Source organism: Astatotilapia calliptera, chromosome 5 (assembly GCF_964374335.1).
Source record: "Astatotilapia calliptera chromosome 5, fAstCal68.1, whole genome shotgun sequence".
Classification (NCBI taxonomy): Eukaryota; Metazoa; Chordata; class Actinopteri; order Cichliformes; family Cichlidae; genus Astatotilapia; species Astatotilapia calliptera.
In genome coordinates this window covers 33,577,123-33,597,694 of record NC_137426.1, presented here as the reverse complement: position 1 = coordinate 33,597,694, position 20,572 = coordinate 33,577,123, and the positions used below count along the sequence as shown (strand labels likewise).

Genomic DNA, 20,572 nt, shown 5'->3' with positions numbered 1-20,572 from the left:
CTGCTAATGTAGGAGTTTGGAAATGTTTTTCTAAGGTTATTAGTTAGGTATTTGCCAAGCCTGAAATAAGCTGCCTCAGGACAATCAGACTTTTTGCAACTGTCATTAGGTGCCAATCGATGTGTGCTTATCCTAATTCTGCACACTACTTTAAAAAGATGATGAACTGAAAAGAGTTTCAACTTATTTTGTAATTAAATCTCTCTATTTGAGGTCTTGCTACTGTTCATAGGTCTCTTTTTGCAAGTGGTTCTTTTCTGTTTCCCAGTTTGTTGGACGTTGCATGTTTAGCACGAGCACTTGTAGCTAGGTGGATCAGTAAAAGCTGCAACCATCAATATTGTTGTATCTCCGTGCTTGTCACTTTCCTCTCCCCTCATTACATCAGGTGGATGACCCTTCCTGAGCTTAGTTCTGCAGAAGGTCTCATCCTGTTAAATGGGAGTTCTTTAACCCTTTGGTGCTTGTTCATTAATAAAGTGTCTACATTGTGTCTATAACAGTAAAACATTTGCTTTTATAGAGGTGCTCACAGTGGGGTATTAATCAGGTGCATTTGATTACTTATCCTCTTATGTCCTGTGGAAGCAGTAAGGGTATACTTTTTTTCACAGCTTCCTGTTCCAATAAAAGCTAAAATTCCCTGCTGTCACGTGTCTGTTTGATGCATTTTTATTATAAAATACTTCTTTATAAAGAATATACAGTATGAACAGTGGTGTTCTAATGTTTTTTCTACTCTGCTGTATCACAGAGCAGCAATCTCACCGATTCCTTGAATGGTTGAGCCTGACCTTTGACCTTTCTCTGCTTGCTGACTAAGCAGTAGAGGAAAAAGAATAGTCTTACAGGAAGAAATAGAGATTAGAGATTTCCCATTCGTTTCCACAGAGACTAACTTCTTCAGTCATGGCCTGCTATGAAAAGCCACCACTTCCGTTTAAGTGTTTGATTAGCGTTGATTAGCATTAGTTCTCCATTTATACAGTAATGAATGAGGTACGTGTATGTGGGGGCAGGAGGGAAACATATTTATGAATGAGATCCAGAGGTGTGTGAGCTAGTTTTCCCACATCTCATTTCCATCACTTTCATCCACAATGAACTGATGAAGCCGTGCACGGCACTCCACAGCCTTCCAGAGAACTCAATCCAAGCGAATCTATCATCTGCCTTGTCAACACAAAACTGCTTCTTAATGAACCTGAGCTAATGCAGCTCTTACCCAAGTTGAACCTACTTGCCAACTGCTCAAGGGGAGCAGCAAGGAAAACTCACACTGCAAACAAGCAGATCAGCACGAGGCCAGCGGAGAAGAAACAGGCCTCTGATACTGTCTTACCCGGATGAAGGCCCCTCATTGAGAAAAAGACAAGTAACAATAAATTATATTCATACTGGAGCAAATCCCAGAGTCTTCCGCTGTGAATATCACCTTTCAATATTAACCTCTTGGTGACGAAGCAGCTCTATTAATAACAGAAATCCATCAGTGACCAAGATTCAATCTATGAGGGACACTTGGGAGCATGGTTGCCTGCGGCCTAAACTGTTAGCGTGTATTCCCACAGGTAGCTTGAAAAATATTCTGAACTGAGGCAGCCAGGTTTCTCTGTCAGTCCTTAAATCAGTGGAAACATTTCACTGCAACACAAAGACAGGAAGAAAACTAAAACTTAGAGCAGCTTTTTTTGTTTGTTTTTTAAGGAAGTAAAGAATGGAGCATGCTCAAAAAGGAAATAAAGCATTCGTTATATTGTGTTTGTTATGAAGTACAGAGGACCTGTAATAACCCCAACCAGGCCTTCTCCACCTCCAAAAGGCTTCAGGCAGGTTAACTACGCTAACGCTGAGCCAGTGCAACATACTTGGATTCCTGCCTCCTTGCTTTGAACTGCATCTCTGCAAGGCCACATTACAGAAGCTAGTTTTGCTAAACACCTGAAGTAAATGTACATTAACTTTCTGTAGCATTCAGTTTGTTGGCATTGGATAGCGTCTACGACAGCATAACAAAAGATTTGTTCGTCTTTATGGCAGTTCTACAAAACTCAAAGCCATCAACAGTAGGGAAAACGTGAGCAGGCAACTATGCTTCTCCTGTGTTGGTTGAAAAGTTGTAACTCTGATATCAGTGACAGATATTTAGCTATGCTAGCCAGATGTTGGGTCCTGAGTCAGCACTGAAATATCCACAGATATTCGTGCTGGCAGGAGCATGAACTGATATAACTCTCTGTAATTCCCTGACACTTGGGTCCAGTGCCACAAGGTCGTTTGCCTTGAACAGCTGCATTTCCAGTGATTTTAAATGTGGTTTCACAGAGGAAACCAAGGGCCAGTGACCATGAGAAACACCAAATCAAACCACTTGGAAACCAAAAATTCAGCAACTGGTGATTTTAGGTTAGAACAGAGGCCGGCAACCTATGGCTCATGAACCACGGATTAGATTTATGGTTAACTGTAACCCTATTAATCCATGTCCTATATTTATCAATTTATCATCTCCCAACTACATCTGCCCATCTGTCCCCGTCACCCCCTGCCACCAGCGTGTGCTGCTCCTTTTTTTCCTGTTGTTTGGTAGGAGGAGCTAAAATGGCTCTTTTGATGTTGAAGGTTGCCCACGCCTGGACTAGGAAATGATAGGCAGTGGATCAAACCACTATGAGACGCAATGCTTTGGTGTTTAACCAATTTTGCCATCGCATGGCGACTCTGGTCCCCATTACATAGTAGTAGTGTTCATGTTGCCATTTGTTTTCCTCTTTTGTGGAATTTGAGCGTGCTAGTGAGTCAGCCAAGGCAGAACTGAGACAATGGCATAAAAGGCTAAAGGGAAATATTGTGTATTATTATAAGTGGCAGTGGTAGGAAGCTAACATTAGCATGTTTTGCAATCACTGTACCACAGTACAGTGATGCACACTGCTAACAATGCACTGTAAAAACTCTGAATCTCAAGTTGTTTTTCATTTTGTTTTCTTTGTTCTGTTTAAATGTACGTTATGAGGCTAATGCATTAAAAACAGGCTTTTGTTATTGGGCCTGTTGAAACCCATTTTAATACATGTGACACTCTGAATGTAACTATTATTTATGTGGCTATAAGACATCAGAAGCATTCATTACTTTAATTTAATTAAGTTTGTTTACATTTTTAGTGATAAATATCACAAAAAGGTTTTTGATCACAAGACTTCTTCAGTCTCAGCTGACTGCAGGTTTCCCCAACCTTATAAACAGTACATGTGCATAATGACCAAAACTAGCACCACTGACAAGGTTAGGGAAGATGACCGGGACTGATGAAGGTCGCTTCAGAGACTGAGAAGTGAAGCAAATACAGAAGACCGCTCAGGTTGCAAGAAGTCACAACCTCTCACATGTTCTTGGCGAGTTATCGGTCTTGTGGCTAGTTTCAAGGTTTACTGGCTAGAATGTGGGGCTCATTTTGTAGACAGCGGTCCCAATTAGATTAAAAATGGAGGGTAAAGCAGACTACGCTTTGGCACAGACCTACCTTGTCACTGATGAGCGATGTTCCATCACCACAGAACACCAGCCAGGGTGGGAGTTTGGGAAAGTGCAGTAGCCCCATCACCTATGTTCACACTTAGAGTTACAATATAGAGAACTAAATATGTAATGACACCAACACCCTGCACATAATTCAAAATGAACAATAATCCAGGGGTGTAAATTTCTCTTTATTGCTTCGTTTTTCAAACTAAAAGTGTGATAGGAACTCATGTTTGTTTTGGAAACTGGGAGTTCCAACTTGCAATGTTGCACAGGGGAAGCCCCAGCAAATTACATTTCTACTTTAATGTCTCAAAACCTTATGTGACCAACAAATCACATCAGGCTGTGTCGTCACACAGAGCTGCCTCGTCTGGTGATACGACTTTCTCATTCAAACGACAGAGCTGCCAGGCTGAGGGTAGTCTGCCCCAGCTTTTTGTTTGTTTTTATATTTGACAGATCCCACTTCCAAAAAGCTCTCACAGTCGATCAGTCAATGTGTCTCGAGTTTCAAGTCCTGACAATATTTTCACATTCCTTTCGAGTGAATCACTGCAGCTCTTTCTCGGGCTCAGGCTGTTTATCAGCGGCCCTGCAGCGACATTATGCTTTATTTAAAAAACATAGAGCAAATGAAACCTACTTTGTTAAAATCTTACATCAGAACAACAACTTTTTTTTTTTCTTACAACTTTATTAGGAAACATTACACAGGATAATAACATGGGCTTAAAAACATTTTTTTTTTTTTCACAGTGTCTCATAGAGCAAAATGCCTTAAGATTTCCAAATGTCTTTTACAAAATGTTCTTCGGCTCGTTCGCTTTTGTTCCACAAGTTGCAACATCATAGCATGAGGGAAACCACGTGGGAATTGTGCTCATTTGTTTGGACAGCTTCTGCACCCATAACATATGGGTTCACTCCCTCTCAGTGTGTGTGTGTGTGTGTGTGTGTGTGTGTGTGTGTGTCACCAGAAGTGCCTGATGGAAGAAGAAACAGATTACAGACCGAGCAGTGACTATTGCCTCACTCTTCTTTAATGGGTCGGATAAGTTTTTCTGAGAAGATCCCGGAGTGATTTTCTGCATCCTGGTGCTCGTTCCAGCTCTGCTCCCTGACCCCCCTCACCACACCTTCCTCCTGCAAGACACAGTAAACACATGTGAGGACTCAGGGAAACAAATCCACCCTCTGATTAGATACTCGGGACATGACAGTAAGATTTACTAACAGGGTGAAATGGTGCTTCTGAATTCATTTCCACACTGTGTACACAGTGACTGGGAGACCAGTCCGTGAAAGTAAACTCAAACTCAGCCGTGACCAGAAAAGGAGTGTGAAAAGATGCTAGATAACCTCGACATGGAAGTTGAAAGATAATATAAAATTATGAACAACTTAGAAGGTTAACAGTTGCCACTATGGGAAGCCAAATGTGCATTTCCATCTTTTTTTCGGGACTCGTTGAATGCCATTATTATTTAAATATCCTGATCAGAGCAGCTCTTAATATGAATTAATTCTGTTTTTTCTGGAAAACAGGCCTGTGTGTCTCCTGTGTACATTGTTTTGTTGTTGTTGTTCTTAATCATTGTAAGTAAGCTTTTTCTCACAGCATCTGATTACAGACTCCATTCATGCATTTTCTCCCATCCGGGTCTGGGTCATGGGGTAGCATAAGCAGACATTCCCAGACGTTCCTTGATCCCAAGGTAATCTTTCCGGTACATCCTGGGTGGACATATCTGAAACGCCTCATCTAGGAGGTGCACAGGATGCATCGCTGTCAGATGACCCAACCACCTCGACTAGCTCCTTTTAATGCCTGGGAATCAGTAACACTAGTCTGAGCAGCTCCTTAATAAAAGAGGTCTGGATGAGCCCAGACATCATTCAGACACAGCTCATTTCTGCCACGTGTCTTACTTGTTGTGTGACAACAACAACAAGGCATTCTTTATACTTTATTCTAGCTGCTCCATGCTTCTTCGCCATGGAACTACTTCCACAGTTTTTGTGCAATTTTCACCATTCAAATCTTTAAAAAAAAAAAAATCTGCTATTTCTGCTAATGCCAGCTATGACTTTTGGTGCTCAGAACTTCTATACTTTTTGAAATACTAAATTTTTTATGCAATTTTTTTGTCCCATTGAAATGAATGGACCACATTATCAGTGTTGTCACTGATTTTGCTTGCCGGGGTGAGCTGTGCTCAGTGAGATGAACAGCCGTTCTCAGAGCGGGAGGCCCGGGTTCAAATCCCGCTTATGGCAACATTTTTTTTTTCCAGTTAACACTTTAGCTTTTTAAACTCTTTTCAACACAAATTTCAGCTTCTTCACCCCTTTTCAGCAAAAATACCAGATTCTGCAGCTGTTTTCAGCACAAACTGTTTTCAATGGAATTTTTTCACCAGTTTTGAGCACAAATTTCAGTTTCTTCACCTCTTTTCAGCAGAATTTTCAGCTTTTCCACCTCTTTCAGTTACCTGAGAACTAGTTTGGCTCAGTGAGATGAGTAGCCGCCTTGAGACCACAAGGTCTGGATTCAAACCCTGCTCATGGCAACATTTCTTTTCAGCTGACAGTTCAACTTTTTCACCTCTTTTCAGTACAAATTTCAGCTTCTTCACCCCCTTTTCAGCAGAATTTTTGGCTTTTCACCTCTTTTCAGCAAACATGTCTGCTTCTTCACTGGATTTCAGCACAGTTTTACTTCTTCAGCTGTTTTCAGCAGATTCCACTACATGGCATTCACACTGCATTTTCGCAGGAAATGCAACTTTTTCTAGTTTTCTTTCAGTCACTACTCGCAGCCATAGGTGAAAGCAGGAATGTAAACAGAACGTACAAAAAAGTACCGAACTGGAAGAGCAGTATCCCCACCCCTGTACTGTACATGGCCTCTCACTCAGAGCAGCTCCATAGGGGAAGCAGAACCTTTCACACTAGTTTGTGCCCTTTTCCCACCAGAGAGGTGAAGTTTCATGTCTCTTTGACCAGATTTGGCAACCAGGGATCAGACCATTAAGGCCTCTTCATCTTACAGCTGCTCAATCCAATTTTTGTTACGGCTGTGACAAAAAGTTAAAGCTCTCTCCAATCCCATGCTTCCAACACCTTGTCATTTTAGTGCACAAGTACATTCACAGTTTTATTTATCCCACCATTTAGTGCAGAAGAGTTAAATGTGGAACACTGTGCATGCCTTGCCCTCAATAGTGGCAACAACTGGCTTTGTAATAGAAACAAATAAATTTAGCATCCATGATGATGCTAACTATAAATGGCTAAAAGCAGATTTTTTTGTTGTGGGCTTGTTTAGTGTAGTAAATGTTAAAATATCACCTTGTCATTTTAGTGCACATTCACAGTATTGTTTATGCTAACCATTTACTGCAAAAAAGTGAAGTTAGGTTTAGGGTCATCCTCACTACTGAAGAATTTGGTACCTTGTGTTATCAGAGGCGCAAAATGATGCAAAAGTTCAAAAACATGCAATAAGTAGAACAACAGAAGTGAAATTTTGCTGTGTTGTCATTTGATGTACATCCATAACACGTCAGGTGCCATTTCAGACACTCTGCTGTGGATATTCAGAATGCTGAACATAGTCTACTACATCAAACTACAGTGTAGTGTAAACTGCAGTGAATTTTGGTTTGATTATAGATTCTGACGACTATTCCAAGTTGATCAGCACAGCAAACTATGTACAAACTATCACCTCCCTGCAAACGACTGGACTATTTTGATTTGCTGGTGGGTTGAAATACGCAGGCATGTGATAAAATGCACGTTAGCAAGTACCTACACAGAAAGGCCAGAAACAAACACAGTGGCCTAAATGACATGTCCAGGTCCAGAATGTACAGGATGTGTGTAATCTCTAGAGTGCAATGGGAAGTAAGATATGGTTTACAAGTACACACTACACAAACACACCTGTTGAGTGTCAGCAAGAACCATGATGACATCGCCCTCTTCAAACTGGAGCAGGCCTTCTTCAGATGCTGCGTGACTCTCTAGTGCCACCCCCTGGTGTAAAACAAAGCTGTTTTATTCCACATTACCACACGGCTGTAACGTTTAAAGGCTTAGCTCACACAAATTATTAAGACTCTCCAGGTTATTTTAGGGGGACTTTACTGTTATAGAAATGTCAGCTGTAGCTGCTTTAAGATTAAGCGTGTACCTTATAGAGGAAGCCTGGTGGACTGGGGGAACCCGAGTCATCTCCTGACTCTAACCCTTCGTCCAAATCCTCCTGCTCCTTAGCAGGTAAGAGGGGGCTTTCATTGGAGCGGAAGGATACACGAGGGGCTGGAACTGGTGCCGGTTTGGTATTGGCCTCCTCTGATGTTGGATCGCTCTCAGCATCCTTATGTGGGGCATCGCCACCAGCAGAATCCGAGGGATCAGTGATCTCCTGGCTTGCTGCTGCCTCTGACTTTGGTTCTCCCTCCTTGCTGTCTTCTGACTGGCTTTCAGCGGGCTCCGACGCAACTGCTGCCTCTGGATTTTGACTGCTCGTGTCGCTGTTGTCATTGTCACATAGCGACTGCCTCTTCGGTGAGCCGGTGCCACTCGAGCTGAGATCGGAATCTGATGAGCTAACACTTTTCGAAGGGATGCTGCTCTCTTCTGCTGGGATGCTTTCTTCAGCGATGTTTTGAGTCTTTGGGACAGGGGAAGAGGGTGCAGCACCTTTGCCGTTTTGGGAATGCACGGAGACGTGGTCAGCTGGGAAAGCGGTGTTGCAGGGTATGGGATTGGATATAACCAGGGACTTTCTCTTCTTTGACTTGCTGCTTGTGCTATTTAAAGAACAAAAGCACATTATTTGTGACAGAGTTATCATTAACACCCCAGCATACAGGAAAGAAAAGAATAAGTGTCCAAAAGTAGCAGAACCCTTTAAATTTAAAGATCTAGAATTTTCTGTGAAATCAGTGGACTTTGTTGCAGTCAAGTATCAGTTTGCTATTCTTGACGCTGAAGCAAACTCCACGTCATTTGCCAAGTGTGGCTTCCTCCCATCTACAAGTTACATTTCTACCCAAAGTTGCACTGAATTCGGTGATGAATGCAGGCAAAAATCAACAGACAACAGTCCTACAGTGTTTTAGCCAACCTCAGTACTTGTAGAGTTCTGTTTTAGGTTATTTTCCTGTTAAAGGAGCAATGACCTGCAACTGCAACTGCAACAGAGTTCTTGAACACTCTTGACAAGTTTTTTGCCTCAGAACACCTTTATAATTTGATCCAATTCAACTAATACTGCACAGCATCAAGCAGACACATCTGGGCCTATAGTATACCTGACATTTAGCCCTAATGAGAATGAGCTGTGGCTAAGATGTGTCAGCAGCACTGTGAGAAATAGCCAAAAGTGCATCAAAGAAAAGTGAACGCATGGGCCAAATATTATTGCATAACATATCTTAGACTCCTCTGTGTTTCATAGTGAAAGATTTTTACTCGTAATACCTAACATGCCTCACCAAAAAGCTTTAAATGGTTTAATCGAAGGTGCAAATTTGTTGTTTTTTCCCCCCATACAAAAATAATTAATAAACCAAAGCCGTACTATATATTCTGAAGCCTGTGGTTGACACACTGGAGAAATACTTTAGGACACTTTTAGGATTTTTGAGATTCTCAAAATGCTTTGAATTTAATTTGTCTTTAATTTAAATGATGGTAGTTTTCACACTGAAAAAGCAAGGCCTTCCGGCTTAATGAACAGCTAAAATGGATCCACATCATCCCCCTCTACAAAGTTTCATTGTCTACAACAGGGGTGGGGAACTGCAGGCTTCAAGGGCCGGTGTCCTGCAGGTTTTAGACCCTGGGTCAACACATCTGAATCAAATGATTAGTTCATTACCAGGCCTCTGGAGAACTTCAAGACAAGTCGAGGAAGTAATTTAGCCATTTAAATCAGCTGTGTTGGATACATCTAAAACCTGCAGGACACCGGCCCTTGAGGCCTGGAGTTCCCCAACCCTCAGTCTACAAGATAGGAAGCACTGAAAGTGGATGCTAGTTTGAGATTTTGTTGTTTGTTGAGTTACAGCCCATTTAAAGATCCAGTATGGGCAAAAATCGCAACCTGGTTTACGAAAAACACGAAGAACAATCTCCCAGAAGCATCAGTACAGGATGCAAGTTAGAAAAAATTGTGGTCAGAGACAAAAAAAAAAAAAGTGGTTAGAGTATTTCATTTAATTTGGTTTCATGAAGAACTGAGCGTTTTTATACGAATACAAACACTTTTGTGCCAAACCCTTGCATGTCTGTGTCATTTATTTCAAAGATAAAACTTTTGCAAGGCTATGTATGCAACACCTTCCACTCGCCTATGTGGCCATCTTATCGCTTCCGACACAGAAACAAACAACTCTAAAAACAAGTGTCCACATTTGGGCAACACAATGAGAGCAATGGAGGTCTCTACTGTGCACGCAAACCCACATTATCTCCCATTGTTTTCATCTCCTCTCAGCTGTAAGAACCATTTTAGCATCTTTCAGTTATTATTTTGGTTTCACGGGAGACTATTTTAAGCCTGAGAGACAGAGTTTGTATGCGTTTCAAGACAAGACATTTCTTAATGCGCACACAGCTGCCACAAATGATGCAACATGTGCAGCAGAACACCCTACCTGTTCAGGCCCTTGATGATGAAAGCTTTGCCCGAGTGTTGAGTCTCCAGTTTCTTCATCACATTGTACAGCTCACGGTTCAACTGTAAACACAAGCACACCGTCCACCTTCAATTCACATTGCCGGTGAGAGAGTGAGGAAGTTGAAGGCGATGTGTGACATCTTACCCCGCTCATTTCTTTATAGAAAACATCCCTCAGGTTGGAAATGTTTTCGAAGACCGTCACATAGCAACCTATCCGACTGCACAGACAAAAAGACAAAGTTGAACTTTCAGTTTGTCCACATGACACTTTTCTTAGGTTCAGTTATACTGGCTGACGTACCTTTAAACATATAAGCCACGTAAATATTGGTTTACATCTTTCTCTTTTAATTCAGCTGTTCTTAGTCTCTTTGCTACATGTGTATAAAATCAAGCACCTAACTATGCAGTCTACCCTTTATAAACATGTGAAATAATGGATTGTTCTAAAAGGTTAACTGAATGCCAGTGTGGTACCGTAATAGGGTGCTACCACTGCAAAAAGTCCATTTGTGGAATGTCTTCCCTCTTAAATATTCCACAATCAAGTAGTGTTATTGCAGTGTGCAAGCCTTTAGGAGTCACCGCAACTCAGCCACCAAGTGGCAAACCACATGAAGTATTAACATCAGCACAGAAACTCCACACTGGGAGTTTCATGGCATGGGTTTCCACGGCCGAGCAGCTCCTGTAGGTGTAACGTGAAGGTGACCCGGGACTTGTCAATATAGTGTATACCCTGTCATCTCAACTTTGTATCCAATGCAAACACAAAAGCTCCCAAAATAATACAAATCTGTATAAATTTAATCTGAAAGGTGATTTCATATAAGAATGGTCGAAATATGCAAGTCTTAAAAACCTACATCCATATTCTACTTTTATTTATCCACTCATGATCCAGATTCCCACTGAGATTCCACTGAGCTAGTTCTGTGTCTACTTGCTGCTGAATCATACCTCTGATGGAGAACAGGCAGCTCCTCGCGCAGCTCGTTATTTATTTCTTCAAAGACATTCTGAGCTTTGTTGAATTCCTCTTCTGCCTGTTAAGGAGGATTTAAAAGAAGAAAATACAGTCGAGATCAGACGTCTTTGTCAGCGGCACACTGCACGTCTGTGCTGCGCAGGCTTTAACAGTAATGTTACCTTGGCTATTTTAGCTTCATCCTTTTTCTTTGCACCCTGCAGCGCCTCCAGGTGGTGTCGTGCTGAGTCATAGTCCACCAGTTTTCGTCCACGCTTGGCAACTCGTTCCTGAAAAAACAGTTTTTCAAAGTGAACACAGAAATTCAAAGACCTCTTAGCACCTGAGAGACCAAAGTAGCTGTTTTAGCATCGCCTTGCAGTTCTGCAGGACTCATTTGAGCGTCGGCTTACCTTGACTTCAGGAAACTGGCTTGTATAGTTCTCCATGGTGCGGACAAGCTGGTCATTTATCTTCTCTTCGTAGTCGTTCCACAGCAAGTCTTCACTCTAAGAAAAACAGATGGTGCCACATTAGAGTTAAAAACTCTTGTTCCCATTGCACTAAGCCACAAATATAGGCAAGCATACAAACAGTGTTGCACATTATGGAAAGCTTCAGTCGCAGTTTGTCCAATGTGAGAGCTGACTTACTAATGGAAACCATCCCATCCACAAAATAATTAGTGACAAGGCCCTCGCTTTATAGTTGACAGTTAGTCAACAGTGGACATTCCAGGCTTTGGTGTGTAATTTAACCCAGTACTCGCCCAATGCTCTCCATCCATTGTTATTTCATCCTTACAAAGATATTTTTATTGACATTCCATGGTCTGTGTTTGACATATTGCTGCTTAACTAGCATTAGTCTAATTTTGAATGTCTCATATAAATATTTAAGACAACTATAAAATTTGCATTTCCTGCAAAAATGCTGTGTGAAGCTGTACGGCTGAAGCTGTCTGCTGAAACTAGCTGAAAAAGCTGAAAAGTTGTGAAAACTGTAATAACTTTGCAGAAGCATAACAACTTAGCAAAGATGTAATTACTTAGCAGAACTGCAATAACTTAGAAGAAACATAATACTTGGCAGAAACACTATAACATAGCAAAACTTAGCAGAAATATTGTAACTTAGCACAAACATGATAACTTCTCAGAAATACAGGAATTTAGGAGAATTATTATATTTAGCAGAAATACTATAATATAATATAATATCTGTATTCAATGGGTATAACTTGCTTGACTCTTTGACTCTAGATGACGGTACTTTTAGCTGCTCCTTTATTTCCCATGAGGTCACCACACCAAACAGAACCACATGTTTGATTTGGCAGAAATTTTACACTGGATACCCGTCCTTACTCACACTCCCATTTATCTGGGATTGGGACCAGCACTAGCAGTACTCTAGCTTGTGACCCGTTCCTTTCTCCTCCCAGAACCAGGGATATTTCATTTGTAAAGCGAATTTCTTCACAACTACATCACAGCACAGTTGAGTTCAGCTGTGCAGTGGCAGATATACCTGCTCACTGTAGCAACGATGTAGGTAAACATAATTATTGAATTTCAGACTGTTTGTTTTAGCCAGAGACTCCGTGTCAACTCTTTGCATTGAGCAGCTGGAGAGAACTGCATCTAGAAGGACTTTGGAATTAAGCAGCTCAAGACAGAAAAATAATATCCAAACTCTCCTCATGAGTTTCTGGACCTCACACCAGAGAGTGAACTTGCATTTAAATGTGGGTATTTGTTAGTACATGTTGCATGAAGGTCACTAATATTTTAAAGAAGTGTGTGATTCCAGCCAGTGAAACATATTGATGACATGATCCACAGTAGTCCTAAGTAAAAACTGTATCAGTAGGATTCAGTTCAATTCTATTCTATTTATGAATCGCCAAATCACAGTCAACATCACCTAAATCAACAATCACCTCAAGGTGCTTTAAACTGCAAGCTAAAGACTCCGCAATAATGCACAGAAAACTATCTATCAGATGACCCCCTGTCAGTAAGCTCTTAGCGACAGTGGGAAGGAAAAACTCCCTTTTAACAGGAAGAAACCTCTGCCACTAGCATTCTTAATAATGGCCAGCAGGGGGCAAATCCTTTATAGTCTGGTTGTACAGAAATCTATGGAAAAATTAGCCTTCTTCTCAATTAATCCATGCCCTCAGTAAACAATTTTCGTATCAGTTTATTGCCCCATTTGCTCGTTTGTAGTCATGGCGAAGACAAATAATGCCCAAATTGTAAATTAGAGTTAGTAGATTGACGACAAAGAAGGGCTGGCCTAACTTGTGACTGATAAGTGTTCAAACAGTCAGATCCCAATCTGTGCTTGTGGCATTTAGCTACCATGCCACAAGGGGGGGGGGGGGGGGGGGGACGGGACACAACCAAAGTGGGACTTCCCAAATAAAACAGTGGCTGCATCATAATCCTACTTCTGTTATAACAGCGAGATCTTTCACTCCATCCCAGTCCGATTCATAGATGTCGCTCAGCGTCTGGGATAGCCGCTTAGATGTCTCATGCATGCCTGTAAAAAGGAAGAAAAAAAAAAGAAATTTAAAATGTAGTCATGACTCCATGGGAATGAGCCCATCTACCTTCTGGCAGCACAAACAGCACCACGGTGGTATTGTTTTTAATGTTTCTGGTGCTGCTGCTGCACCCACATTACAAAGGCCAAAACAACACTAGTTTCCTGACTGGAGCTCACAATGCAGGCGCAAAAGCTGACAACATGAAAAACAACGGTTTCTCATACATGACTCACATATGCGATGCTGCGTCTGATATTTTTTTTTAAGGCGGGATCAGGGATCTTTACAACTTGGTAGCGCAGACAGGATTGCAAAAGTCTCCCACAAAAAAATAGAAGACTTTCACTTCCCTAGTTTTCAACTTCTCCCCTCAGTAAGACTGGGGATTCAATCCATGCTTTGCAAACCCACCTTTCACTGCTGCATAGTAGGCTTTGACATCTTTAAACAACCTGCTTCCGTCGATCTGCGTGCAGGAAGAAAGGAGAAAAGTTCAATTCAGTGACGCCCAGTAACAGTTGGACAATATAAGAAAATTGTGCTGCATCATTTCCTTGACATCAGTGTGCTTCAGCTGGACTGCAGGCTGTTAGTTTGCTGTGAAACTCTCTCTGCATCAGTTTGCTTGACATCGCAGCTCCTTGCAGTCTCACCACAACTTGGAGCTTAAATTAAATAACAATCACAATATCTTATGTGGTTTTTGTGAAGTGAAAGCAGCATGGAGTGTCAGTGGGTAGACTTCCTTCCTGTTGCTCTTCGGCAACTTCCCTGCAGTATGTAGTGTAGTTGTTTGCCACTCGGTGAACTTAAAACCTGAGCAACAGAAGCCCAACAGTGGCAGCGATTACAGTATTAATACAGTAACATGGAATACAGATCACCAGTACGCAACAATAAATGAAGGCATTTTGTTACTTTTAAAATGAAAGTGGTTTTGCTTCCTCTTTTCTAAATTTTAAATAGTCTACATTTAGAGCTGTTCAGAAAGGCCAGTCTGAGGCTTTCAGTTCGTCAGCCTGTAAAAACCTTTCTTAAATGACAGCTCTTTCACAATTTAGGGTAATGCTGCACACAGATCTCTAGGGGAGACATAGTAAGTTGTATTTACACAGAACAGATAAGAAAATAGGCAGGAGCTCTGTCTTGCATTTCCTGTTTTCAAGGCCAGGATGATTGCCTGAACTTGTGAGTTGGCACGTCAGTGCAGGGAAAAAAAGACACAAAACACTTTTTGGCCCTGTTGCAATTATGTGAAGAATTTTGGTAAAAGGAAACAAATGAGCTTCGAGATTAAAGATGTTAAAGGGGTTTTATCAAGGTTGTAGAGCAGAAAGCAGAAGACTACCATTTAGAAACTGTGGTTACGCTGTTGGAGTACCTGCTGTTTGTTGAGGTTCTGGGAACAGAGCTCAAACTGCTCATCTTTGGTTTCCATAGTTTTGCCCAGTTTCTGAAGGACCTGAAAGCATTAAAAAAAAAATCAGATTGAGTAAATTTTAACAATATGCCACGAGAGGTTTCTACAGATTGTGCTCATACAGATTAAAGTTAAACTATATCAAAGCCTGCCTACAGGTGTTGTAGAGTACATGCAAGTGCAACTAAATAATATCGCCTAAAGTTGGAATTTGAAGAAAGCAAATAGAAAAATTAGGAACTGCAAGTAGTAAGTTCATCAGACCTCACCTAATTTTACCAATATTTAGCAGGTATAACACACCTGAATCTCCCACAGAACTGTTGAGTTACTTTATTGGTGATTGTTTGTGTTGTGTAGTTCAGCTCCACCATTTGTAACGCCTTTTTTTTTTTTTACACTATATAAATGCAATAACATTAAACCTAATTCATTGAGTTTTCCTTCACATGATGTTTTTGCAGATACTGTATATTAGGTCCACAATGATGCGTAGGCAGTCCAACATGTAGTAAAAAAAACATTTCAGCTTGGTCCTCTAGTTATTTAGTAGCTCTGCTTCAAGGGCGCCCACAACAGGAGAGCTCCGACATTCCCTCACATTCAAATGGTCTGTTTAGTGCATAGACTGTAAACAAAAAACGGCTCCCATCACATCACCAGTGGTTTACAGACTTTCATTCTGAAAGTTCAAGATTGGCATTTTGGCTGCCGCCAACTTGATGTTTTGAAACGAGACAAGATGAGCTAAGAAACCAAAGGATCCTGAATGCTCATACTGCAGCACCTTGCTAATCACATGGTAGGCCCACCCTAAATCACACCCTGCATTGTCATCTGTTCTGAACCTAAGAAAGACCGTAATTTACAAGATTAACATCATGCTTTTTTCACTAAGACTTGAAACCAGCATCTGTGTCCAGACGTTTACTGAGGTCACAGACATGTAGGATATGTTCAACATGTCTGATCTGCAACCAGCCATGTTGCCCCCTGACAGCCATTAGAAAGTTTACACCACTTTGTCACCACCTTTAAAATACAATCTATGACCAAATTACATATTTTTTAAAACTATATATTAAACTCTGCCTCCAGCATCTGGCTGCTGAATCACTGAATGATGAATTTTTGAGGCTCAAATTGAAAAAAAACAACAACTTAAAAATAGGTTTTGCAAACACAGAAAATACAGATGACTGTTGATTCTTTAAAGGTTTGTGACTACGACATGCAGTGATACACACACTTTCAACATAACAAAATAAACCTGTGTAATGTAAAGTGGATCTGACAGTGTGGATATACTGACCTAACCAGACTAACACTCTACATAGAGCACCATTTACACCCGTCCCAAAACTTAACCAGACACATGTGGCTAACTTTTTCTGAGCCCTTCACAGCCCAACGAGTGCAGCTGTTTGAAACCTTTGACTTGAAATCTGCATATAAAAGCTCTCATCATGCCCATTCTTTAATTTACCACCACAGAAATCACAGAGTCGCCCCAAAACAGCCCTTTAGTCTTCACTGTACCGAAAAAGCAAGCCTTTGTAGCTGCTGCTTTTAGGTGGAGTGGTGAATTCAAGTTTGTTGACCACAAACCGAGAAAGACACAGCTAGTGAGAGGAAGTGCACAGTCAGGAAGTAGCAGCATTTCTGTGTCCGCACACAGCTGCATAGCAGTGAACAACAGCATGTTGCTCAGACGGGGGAAATCTAAGCTACCGTTTTATTAGTGGTTAAAAAAAGGGGCCAGTTTAGTGAGGTTAACGGTGAACCCACACGCATGAACTGGAGTAAGTGGCTCAGTCTGGTACAGCACAGTGTGCAGACTGCTTTGAATGCTGTCTTGTGGTCAGGATCACAGTGCGTAAACGCGTCCAGATTGATTGATGCCCTTACAAACCATGCAACGAAACACAGCTGAAAAGACGGCAGTGATGAAGTCGAGCAGTTCTCTCACACACACACACACACACACTGATTACAAAAGTGAAATCAGTGGGGGATTTTTTTCAACCAATCACCCTGCTTAGAAGCGAAACACGATTTCAGAAGCCTGTCATCGTGGGAACATGATGCCAAGGTCTCTCTCCCTCTCTCATACTGGCTTTTCCAGCCCTCAACACCGAGCAGCTTAATAAAACAAGCTCAATATGTCCGTCTCATAGTTTAACAGAGCCGTGGCAGTGACTTTCGGGCACTGTCAAGAAGTTGCGTGGGCTCAGTGAAACTTTTTTAAAAAGTGGATCTCCTCTGGCTCACCTTCTCCTGGGCTCGATTCAAGGACTTCTGGACCCGTTTCGCGAAGATTCCGGCTCCAGCCTGGAGGTTCGGGCCCATCTTATTCTCCGCCATCGTCAGCTGTCGCGCTGTCTCTCTCTCCTCCCTGACTGCTGTGCGCTTCCTCCGTGCGATTCAACTGCGACTTCAGCTGTTGTAGGCGGAGGTGGAGCAACACAATGTCAAAACGCGCGCGCGCAGCCAGAGACCAGTCAGCTCGTCCTGTTGCGACTTGTCAAAGAAATTAGGCCATTTGGAAACGTTCCTGCGTGTTTTCATCTGCTGAAAACACGTCACGTAAGAGTTGAGAAATCCACTCCTGCACCTGCGGCCAGGTAAACTCTTCCAGCGAAAACTCACCTGAAAATTATGTGCGTAAATTACGCTTCTGCGGTGCAGCGCAGCTGATTCAGCGACGTGACGTAGGCGGGCAGGGTGAGGGTTAGCGGCAGCAGATGATGCTGCCAATTATTTTTATTTTTTCAAAGAGAATTACACAAGACCTCACGTATCAGCCTTTCATATTATATATATATATGTCTGACCGGAGATTTCTTTACGGTCGAATATTGTTATTCATATATAAAGGAATAATCGGATCTGTACGCTTACTGGCCACTTCATTAGGTACTTTTTATAATGTTCAAATAATTATAAAAAGCTAATGGTGGTTCGATTCCATCGGAGTATGAATGTGTGTGAATGTTAGTAAGCACTAGAAGCATAGAAGACAGTGCTTGTGTGAATGGGTGAATGTGGCATGTTGTATAAACTGCTTTGATACTCCGGGAGAGTAGAAAAACGCTATATAAGAAACAGTCCATTACCATTAGCTGTTCAATCACATGTTCAATCACTTGAATAGCCTTTCTTGCCCATCAAGAATGGGCAAGAAAGGCTATTTAAGTGACTTTGAATATGGCGTGGTTGTTGGTGACCAGACGGGCTGGTTTGAGTATTTCAGAAACTGCTGACCTACTCGGATTTTCCAACACCACCATCTCCAGGGTTTGAAGAAGATATTTAGTGAGCAGCAGTCATCTGGGCAAAATGCTCAGAAAGCTGCTGTTGATGTCACAGGAGAATGACTAGACAGTTTGGAGCTGATAGGAAGACAACAGTGACTCATACAACCGCTCGTTACAACCAAGGTATGCAGAAGAGCATCTCTGGTCAAACCTTGAAGCAGATGGTCTACAGCAGCAGAAGACTACACCGCGTGCCACTCATGTCAGCTAAGAAGTCCATACAGGCTCACTGAAACTGGATAATAGATGGATAATGGAAATACGCTGTCTTGTCTGATGAGTCTCAGTGTTTGCTCTAACATTCTGAACTTGGTAGGGTCAGAATTTGGTGTAAGCAACATAAATGCATGACTTCACCTGCTTTCTATCAACAGTTCAGTACACTGGTGATCTAATGGTGTGGAGGACGTTTTCTTGGCACACTTTGGGCTCTTTAGTACCAACTAAACATCATTTAAATGCCACAGCCTAGCTGAGTATTGTTGCTGGCCGCTTCTGTCCCTTTATGATCACAGTGTACCCATCTTCTGACATGGTACAAACCTCAGATCATCTGACACTGGTTTCTTATACATAACAATGAATTTGCTGTACTCAAATGCCTCCACTGTCACCAGATTTTAATCCAAAACTGCACCCCTGCGATGTGGGGAAATAAGAGCGTTGCATCATGGATGTGCAGCAACTGTGTGATGCTATGAGATCATTATGGCTCAAAATCTCTGGGGAGTGTTTCCAGCACTTTGTTGAATCTATTAAATGGCTGTGTGTAGTTTGAAAGAGCCATCTGTGATCTTTAAACCACAACAATCTAGCCACATACATAAAATGTGATTAGGTGGAACTGCAATGTCTATCTTGGCCACTGTATTCAAGATGATGAGTCAACATGGCGGCTTACACAAACTGGCGCCTGCTCCTATGTATTTTTAAGATGTAATTACACCCTAATCAGTGTGTCAACATTGTACAACATAATCAATGTACAATGTTTTTAAATAACCTAATAAAATTATTTATTGCTTCCTTATGAGCACAGCAGTTACTTAAAAGTTATTTAAAACAACAAGATTATATCCATTTAAAAGAAGGCGTCACTAACAGCAGCTAACAGCAGCTAACAGCAGCGCTCCCCAGCAGCAAGCTTCACGGACCATCTCCAGTCAGACTCTTTCACAAAGTTTTACAGCCTCCTCCAGAGTAAACAAACACGGACACATATTGACACATGACGTGAGCTTCCTGACAGCCTACACTCGCTACAGATGAATGGCTGCCAGAGCTTTTTGTTCTACAGTGGCTACTGTAGCTAGGACTAAGGTATACTTGCCATATTGGTTGCTTTGCTCAACACCCACACAGGGGGCACACAGCTAGCATAAAAACATCATTGTACGCTTGAATTGGGAAGTGGTAAAACAGAATTCAGCTGCAATCTGCTGACATCTAGTGGTGATATTTTAGACATTGTAACTTTAAATCTTTTTAAAATGACAATACTTTGAATATTTTCCATAATTACATGTTTCATCCAGCTGGTGTTTTCACATTTCTACTTAAATGCGAATAAGTTGTTCTGTTTTCACAAACTTCTTTGTTATTAGCTTACATACAATGCAGTAAAAAAATATTCACCTCCTTCCTTTTTTGCATATTAGTCACACTTACATGCTCCAGATTATCAAATACATTTTAAGATTAGACAAAGATAACCCAAGTTAAAATACAGTTCTTAAATGATTTTATTTATTAAGGGGAAAAAGTTATCCAAACTTACCTGATCCTATGGGAAAAAGAAATTCCTCCTAAACCTAATGACGGTCTTGAAGTCCAGTCAAGTTTTTGCATTAACTGGCAATTAGTTGTCCACAATGCTCTTTTTTGCAGAACTGGTTTCAGCCACATTTGAGATTTTGCAAGCATGAACGGTCTGTTTAAGTTTATGGCAAAGCATCTCAGTCAGATTTATATTTAACTGCTTATTATTTTGCACCTTTTAAAAATATAAATCCTCTATATCTACATTATAACATAGTACATAAGTAATCAATAAACCCAATCCAGTACTATGTATTTTTATTTCAGC

At 41.3% G+C, this 20,572-nt stretch overlaps 1 protein-coding gene across 1 annotated transcript; it reads right to left on the bottom strand.

Moving 5' to 3' along the window:
- Positions 1 to 4,201: 4,201 nt before the first annotated feature.
- On the bottom strand, positions 4,202 to 17,703 carry bin2b (bridging integrator 2b). Its single transcript, XM_026168990.2, has 12 exons — positions 17,441 to 17,703; positions 15,131 to 15,211; positions 14,161 to 14,215; positions 13,648 to 13,742; positions 11,606 to 11,701; positions 11,375 to 11,482; positions 11,186 to 11,271; positions 10,368 to 10,443; positions 10,200 to 10,282; positions 7,727 to 8,348; positions 7,477 to 7,569; positions 4,202 to 4,671 (listed from the first exon to the last, which is right to left on the bottom strand). The coding sequence occupies exons 1-12, from the start codon at positions 17,531 to 17,533 to the stop codon at positions 4,558 to 4,560; spliced, it is 1,602 nt and encodes a 533-aa protein (XP_026024775.1). The 5' UTR covers positions 17,534 to 17,703; the 3' UTR covers positions 4,202 to 4,557.
- Positions 17,704 to 20,572: the final 2,869 nt, after the last annotated feature.

Coding starts and splice junctions, on each gene's coding strand:
- bin2b (XM_026168990.2), bottom strand. CDS start 17,533: ATGGCGGAGAATAAGATGGGCCCGAACCTCCAGGCTGGAGCCGGAATC. Junction 13,743..14,160: donor CTACTATGCAGCAGTGAAAG/GTGGGTTTGCAA, acceptor TCCTTTTTACAG/GCATGCATGAGACATCTAAG. Junction 7,570..7,726: donor CACCAGGCTTCCTCTATAAG/GTACACGCTTAA, acceptor GTTTTACACCAG/GGGGTGGCACTAGAGAGTCA.